The 8,214-nt window shown below is 33.1% G+C and overlaps 1 protein-coding gene across 4 annotated transcripts; it reads right to left on the bottom strand.

Moving 5' to 3' along the window:
• Nucleotides 1-200: 200 nt before the first annotated feature.
• On the bottom strand, nt 201-7,632 carry LOC106779539 (receptor-like protein 12). Of its 4 annotated transcripts, XM_022779394.1 has the most exons (4): nt 4,032-7,632; nt 3,424-3,490; nt 1,567-3,274; nt 201-614 (listed from the first exon to the last, which is right to left on the bottom strand). In XM_022779394.1, exon 1 carries the CDS (start codon nt 7,562-7,564, stop codon nt 5,558-5,560), a length of 2,007 nt encoding a protein of 668 aa, XP_022635115.1. In that variant the 5' UTR covers nt 7,565-7,632; the 3' UTR covers nt 201-614; nt 1,567-3,274; nt 3,424-3,490; nt 4,032-5,557. The 4 variants fall into 4 exon arrangements, with proteins under 4 accessions (XP_022635115.1, XP_022635089.1, XP_022635134.1 ...); XM_022779368.1 differs by having other exon boundaries at nt 1,567-3,490; XM_022779413.1 differs by lacking the exon at nt 3,424-3,490 and having other exon boundaries at nt 1,567-1,679.
• Between the last annotated feature and the right edge of the window lie 582 nt (nt 7,633-8,214).

Below are 8,214 nucleotides of genomic sequence, written 5' to 3'. Positions count from 1 at the left end.
TGTGCCAATTGTAGTAAAAGTTAAGCCAATTATCTCAACCAAGAGGGTGGTAAATTGGTTATCCCTATAAGAAAATTGTTCTTTCAAAAGATTTTTGAAATCTTTGAAGTTTTCTTGAAATGCAATCAAATAAGTATATGAACAATGTAAAAGAAAAGGGATAGAAAGATCAACACAGGTTTTTATACTGGTTCGGCCAAGCCTACATCCAGTCTTCCTTCAATCAACTTGAGTTTAAGGTAACCACTATAATGATAGAGTGTATACAATCAAGAATACAAAGACTTCCCTCTCAATGCACTCTCTTCACCCAAACTCAATATCTGTTATAGCAAACAAGACATGAACACCTCACAGTCTCAACCCAAAAAGTTATCCCCACTCTTTGTCACCTTAGAGCAATCCAAACTCTAAGAACTAGAATACACAAGGTCCTCTTCTTGGCTCAACAGTGAAACACAATCTTATTGATTGTAGATGAATACTGATCCAGATAGAATACACCATATGTGCATATTTGATCAGTAATGTGTATGCACAATGTTCTTGCAAGAATCTTTATGGATTTCCTTCCAAATGAGTGATCTTGATTCTTCAAGAATTCTAGGACGCTCCTGCAATTAAATCTCAACAACCAACTTAGTTATGAACGTGTAAGATCATCAAAATATTTTTGAGGCAAAGATTAATGCATTTATTTATAGATTTTTCAACTCTATCGCAATTTAATCGATTAAGATTTAATGTAATATGTTAAGTTTTTCCTTCTATTTTAACACATTTACATCTGCATAAGATTTAACAGATTAAATTTGCATGCAATCGATTATAAAAAAACATACAAGCCAACAATATTCAAAATATGACCGTTATTGACAGTTGTGGCTTTTCAAGAAAATGGTTTTCACTTAAAGCGCATTTTAACCGATTAAGAAAATGATGTCATCAATTAAGTTCAATACTTAAGCAAATTTGAAAACATTTTCCATTCAAAATACTTCAATGCACTCATCAATTATGTCCTGGCATAGCAATGTGTTTTAGTCAATTATACAATTAATGTAATCGATTAAAATATAGTTGTTTTGTCCTTGATAATCATATACTGATATGTGACGAAATTTAACAGATTATGCAAATAGAATAGTCGATTATTTCATGCAGATATGCAATGTGCAATGTGTTTCAACTTATGATTCATTTCCAATCAATGAATGCACATACCAAACAGTTCAAGCACAAGAACAAATATAATCAAGCAATTGTTTTGCCATTTTGTTGTTTAAGAAACTATAAAACATTTCTTTTGTTCATCATCAAAAACATGTATGTGAGATTGGTTCAGCTATACATAACTCCCCCTATCAACAAATATCATGTACAATCATTACCTCTACGAATTTTTGTTTTGTTAGTATCTACTAAAAAATTACATTTGTTTTTTGAATTTTTTATCACATAGAACATGTTTTCTCTTAGATGATTTTAAGTCAACAAAGTAAATGTAATATCTCATTTTAATAGTATAAAACTACTAAAACAAAATGTACATATATGATAACTTACAAGGAACTTAAGGCTACTAGAGTAGGATATTTTTCCCTTGAAGAACAAAATTTATCTATCTTGTTGCTTCTCTCTCAATCGAACGCTGAATCAAGTAAAAAGATGTCCCCTTCCTAAGCTCACACCAGTTAAGGTGATTATTGCAAAAGAGAAAACAACACACAGATAGACAACACAAAAGTAAGGGTAAGCTAGTGGTAAAATAGTTTATCATATGAAAAGAAAATTACATCATGTTTTACACTTCACACAATATGAACATTTATCTTAATTATGCAACGAACAAAGACTTGACCATCCAAATATAGCATGAATGTCGAGTTATGACGGTTCTTGCACTTGTGGTGGCCTCTACTGCTTTGCAGAGCCATTGCCAATGGGTTTCACCTTATCCCACTCACAAGGCTACCACGTCGTAGGCCATACTAGAAGCACCTAGACTAAGACCTCCTATTACTCTCACCACATGTACCACTTCTCTCTAATTGAGAATGAATGATCATTAGATTGTTAGAATGAACCCCAAGACTGAGCTTCCTAAATGTATACTTACAACACTTGAAACATTCAATAATTGGTTCCTCCTTGGAACTCATTTCCATGACTTTCATTGCATTATACAATTAAACATACCACTTCTTATATCACCATAGAACTCAAAATAAACCAGCCCACATACATCAAAGAAACCAAAACAGTGCATCAAAAAACACAAGACAAAAAAAAACAAAAAACAAAAACTAGCTATGGGGGCGCTCAACCTCCTAAAAGAGGTGCCCAAGCGCCAACTCTCTGGAAAGGGGTTCCATGGGGCACTCGAGGACACTCAAGCGAGTTCTTCTCGCAAAAAAGGCGCTTAGGGGGGCATCCAAGGGCGCTTGGGCATGACCCTTTCGACAACAGGGTGCTCAGGTGGAACTTTGGAGACACCCAACGTTGCACCAGGTTCTAAAATACTTCTATTTTGACTTTGGTTACCCTCTATACAAGTTTGAATGATTCTTACAACCGCTTAGGCACTAAGATACCTCTGAAAGCACACCTCTAACTCAAATTGACCACTCCAAACCCCAATTAGCCATTTTAGACTACCTGAACTCACTTTTACCACTTCCTATACGGAATCAGCACACTAAAGGACTAGACAAGTCCTAAACTCAACTACAGACCACAAACTCCCCCCTTCATCACATACCTTCTATTTCACAATCTCGCTACTCCAAACCTCTAATTTTGTACTTTAAACAAATCAAAACACCACCAATTGACTACCCTTAGTTCTAGATCAAATTTCAATCCATTCCCACTTCTAGCGAGTCTCAAATGTCTCCATAACAAACCTGAAATAGTTGTTTTCTTACACAAATGCCTATTTCATTAACTCACCTATTAAAACCCCCTTTTTAGACCTAAAAACTGAAAGATTTAATCAATCACCACTCTAAAAAGTTAATACTGATTTTTTAAACACCAATACAACTTGATATTACACAATTCATGACAACATTGATATTTAAAGTTCATCACATCAGAAATTAGATCATCCACTACCAACACATACACATTCAATTAAACCAACATAACATAAATACTGAAATGATTACTCAATCAAATTAATACACATACAACCGTTAAACTTACAAGACAGTTATCAAGCTCTAAGAACACCTCACAGATTGCTTGAAACACAAGGAATTTTTAGAAACACCTACGAATCAACAAATTGTGATAGGAAAGAGTCCTTAGAACCACAGATTGACAAAGAACCAAGAAATGAACACTAATGATACATTCATCAGGGTTTCCTAAGCATGACCATAAACAGAGAACAAAAGAAAAAAAAAGGTAGAAACTTACTTTCTCTATACTAAGAACCGATTGGTTAGAAGTGGAGATTACTTAGTTGTGATCTCATAGGAACTTCCTGATCGTCAAACAGATGATTAGGATTCAAGAAACCTTAGAGGGAAGGCAGGGAGAACTCTAAAAAAGTGATTTTTAAAAAGATGATACGTTTTAAAATAATGAAATTCATTTATAACAAAACTATTTATAAATAGAACCATTTAATATTAAAATAATCAAGTTTCACTATTTTTAAACTACCATACCACTTGTAAAATACTAAGGTTTTACAGTAAATCTAACAATTTATAAGAACTAGAGAATAAAAAGTAAAAATTACAAATATAAGATAAGGAAAAATAATTAAGAATTAAAAGAAAAGCTTGAATATATTTAAAACAAAACATAATTATATATAAAATCTTTCTCTTACTCTTGTGATTTTTTAAATTTTATATGCAATGATAAGTTGATTGTTAGATTTGTCTGCATTAAAATAGTTTTAAAAAATGAATATTTTATCACAACAATACTTATAATATTCATTTTACTAATAATAATAAAAATAAAAATAATACAAAGGAAAATCAAATACATATAAAAAACTTAAATATTCTTACATGATTTGTGTCCTGACTTGATGAAAATTTTTGTTGCTGCCATGACATAAAGTTGTCTTCGAAATTATTCGAGAACTTGAAGAACTTGAAATATATGCATGCCATCACGAATGTGTTCTGAAGATTGAGATAAACACTCCCAAGAAGCTTATAATAAATCCAATTATCATACTCACATAAAATTCATAATTAAAAATCAAATTGTCATCCTTTTGAAGTTTTACATGTGATTCTTGTCTTGACATTTTATCAATACACAATTTTTTTAATGGTGATCCGCAAAGATCAACATTACCTTCATATTTTGATGTATTGAAACTCTGTAATTGTGTGCCAGTCGGAATTTTTCCAGATAAATAACTATGTGACAAATCTAACACAGTGAGTCGATTAATTTGAGCAAGACTCAAAGGAATAGAACCAATAAGTTGGTTTCGTGATAAAAGAAATTCAAGTGATGTTAATTCACCAATATTTGAAGGAATTTCTCCTGTCAAATGGTTTTTTGATAAATTCAATGAAACCAAATCGAATAAATTCTCTATTTCTTTTGGAATGACTCCAGAAAATTGATTGTTTGAGAGATCAATGCTTTTTAAAAGTGACAATCCCTTATTTGTGAACATTTGCTCTGAACCTTTCCACATCAAGAATGCATTCAAATTGTATGAAATGTTACCTTTCAAATAACTGGTGTTGACCCAATATTGATGACCTTGATAATCTCTCAAATTATTCATGAGCCATTGAGGAGAAGTTGTTGAAGCATTTAGGAACTTTTCCAGATAACTTGTTTGATGAGAGATCCAATAGTTTAATGTTTGTTAGATAACAAATTTGCAATGGTAAACTTCCATTGAAATAATTGCTTCTTAAACTTAAAAATTGCAACTCTGATATTTCGGACCCTATCCAAGTTGGGATAGATCCTGATAATTTATTTTGTGTCATATCAAGCATCACTAACTTTGAGCAGTTCTTCAAGAAGGATGGGATCTCACCTATTAAGTTATTGTTTCTTAATAACAATACTTGAAGTTCAAGGAGTGATCCTATTGAAATAGGAATCTTTCCAGAAAATTTGTTCTGACTCATGTGTAAATAAGTCAATGATTTGAAATTAGTCCAACAATCTGGAATTTGTCGAGAAAACTTATTATTTGAGAGGTCTAATTGGTATAAAATTTTAGCCACACCGCCAGAACATAGAAACCAAAGAGAATCTGTGAATTCATTGTTAGATAGATCAAGATACATTGAGCCTCGTAAGAATGATGGAACAAGACCTTCAAATTGATTTGATGCAAGAATAAGGGAATAATAATAATTCTTTGCCGACAAATTTGGAATAACACCATGCAGATTGTTATATGAAATATCAATATCAATCCAGTCTCGAAATGTTAACTTAGCCCAAAACCATTTTGGAACAATATCTGATATTTCATTATTTGAAATGTCAAGAACGTTAAATTCGTTTTGAGTTTGTAACCATTTGGGAAAAAATGGACCTAATCTGCAACGTCTCAATCCAATATGATGCAATTGAAAAAAGGGATTCCAATTTTGACTAAATTCCAAAGCCAATGAGTTATGTGATAGCACCAATGCTCCGACATATTATGAAAATGAGAGTCAGTTATCACACCTTTCAAAGAGTTTGACCCCAAATAAAGTTCTTCAAGGTCAATTGGAAATTGAAAATCTTCATAAATTGTCCCATTTAGCATGTTACTACCAAGGTTTAATATTTTTAACGATGGGAATATTGCAAGGGTGTTGGGTAGAGTTCCACTAATTTGATTCATGCTTAGATATAAATGTTGCAATGAGTCTCTAGCATATCGGGATAAATGATGGATTATTGTTGGAAACTTTTCACTCAAACTGTTATTAGATAAGTTCAATATTTGCAAAATAGTAGCATTGCGAAGTGATTTTGGAACTCCATTCTTTAATTGATTGCTTGATAGATCCAACACTTTTAACTCTGGAAACATTGAGAAATCAGGCAGTGTGCCATTGAATTTATTTTCACGAAGATATAGTTCTCGCAATGAGTATCTAGAACAGCCAGACAAATGATTAAAAATGATTGTCAGATCTTCACTCAACTTATTGTAAGCAAAGTCCAATGACTTCAAATGACAAGTGTTCCCAAATGATTTTGGAATCCCACCTTCTAAAGAGTTAGACCCAATTGACAAATGTTCCAACTTAGATGGCAGTCCGGTACCTTCACGTATTTTCCCACTCAATCGATTGCTAGAAATATCCAATGATTTTAAAGACGAGAATAGTGAAAGGTCAGATATGAAGCCTGTGATTTGATTGTTTGCTAAATTCAGGTCTTGTAGCAAGTATCTAAGACAGCCACTGGAAAAAGTACGAAGAATTGATGAAAGGTCTTCAGTCATATTGTTACCAGACATGTCTAAAGAACGTAAGGTGCATATATTCATGATTGATTTCATATTCTCGCTCTTGAAATCATTATAGGAGAGGTCAAGGTGCTTAAGCGAAATCATGGCCGAGCCAAAACGATTTGGGATGGAACCCGAAACCTTCAAGAGGTTACCATGAAGGTCAAGCTCAACAAGGTTGGAAGTGGTGTTGGACACCCATTGAAATATCATTGGTTGTATGAAGGAGTTCTCTGAAAGACGAAGGACAGAAAGGGAAGTAGAAAAATTGAAGTTGGAAGGGTTTAACGAAAGGAGAAAATGATCGGAAAGGCCACATCCAATTAAACTCAGTTCTCTTAATTTTGGTAGCTTTGCAATCATTCGAAGCCAGGTAGGAGAAGTGTTAAAATTAGATATGGATTGGAAGGAAAGATGTGTTAAAGAAATAAGATTAGATAGCCACTTATCAGAGACAATTCTGAGAGCGTTATTGTATCCTCCAAGATAAAGGTTATGCAAATTTGAAAGGTTTCCAAGTTGGAGCGGTATATATCCTTCCAAAGAATTACCACGAAGATCAAGATACTGCAAGCGAGAGAGATTTCCAAGTTGAGGAGGGATTGAACCCTCCAAATAATAATTTCTTGCAAGATTTAAGTATTTCAAATGAGAAAGAGAACTTATCTGAGTTGGAATTTGTCCGCTAAAATCACATGAAGACAGATCAAGGTATCTCAAGTTTATGAGAGAAGCAATAAAGCGTGGGATGTGACTGCCTCGAAAAGAATTGGAACTGAGATTCAAATACATCAATTGTGGCAACTCCATCAACGACTTGTGGATCTTTCCACTCATATAAGGTCCGAAGTCTTCATGATACTGTCCAGGAAGGTGGAGGCTTAGAACGTGAGCGGTGAGTTTGCTGCACCGAATCCCCTTCCACCGGCAACAGTCTGGAGTGGTCCAAGAAGAGAGCATGGCATAACGATCGACAATGGCAGCCTTGAATAGAAGAAGTGCTTCCCTCTCTTTTGGAATGCATCGGATATGGTGTTGTCCATAAGCAACCTGCAACACCACACTCACCACAAACATAAACATCATCACTTTCAGATTCTTCATGATCATGGTATAGAATTAGTTTGATATGTGTTTTGAATTTAGCACTCTCAATGGCCACATTTATACACACACCAACTCCTGCACTCTTTCCTTACGTTTCTGAGTCGTCGCTCGTCGGTCATCGTGTTTCCCTTTTCCATTTTTTTTGTTTATTTATCATATATGAACTCATTTGGTGGTGCATCAATAATGTCCTAAAACAAGTATTATTTTAGCATTTTTCTGCTTATTAGAAGTATGATTGATACAATACTTAAAATATATTTTCCAGTAAGTCCCACTAAATACTAAGAAAAGATCCATAAAGTATTATGCACTTCAGTAGTGAAAGCTTTTATGTCACCAGCTCTCTCTTGTTATAATATTGATATCTCATTATTAGCAACTGAGTTCGCTATAATGAAATATTTTGGTGCAAATGTCCAAAATGTAAAAAAATTATTGCCAAATAAAAAGGGAAACTTCAATGAATGTAGTCATTATTGGAAAATTAGACATTGGTCTTTCATATAAATATTACAGAAGATTAGAAAGATAATAATTATTGTGATATATGAGTTTATTTTTTCTTTTGAAAAAATTTGTAAGGAAGAGTTATATATATATATATATATATATATATATATATATATATATATATATATATATATATATAT

This window comes from Vigna radiata, chromosome 1, assembly GCF_000741045.1.
Source record: "Vigna radiata var. radiata cultivar VC1973A chromosome 1, Vradiata_ver6, whole genome shotgun sequence".
Lineage (NCBI taxonomy): Eukaryota > Viridiplantae > Streptophyta > Magnoliopsida > Fabales > Fabaceae > Vigna > Vigna radiata.
Note: the sequence above shows the minus strand (reverse complement) of the source record. Positions and strands in the feature narration are given on the sequence as shown.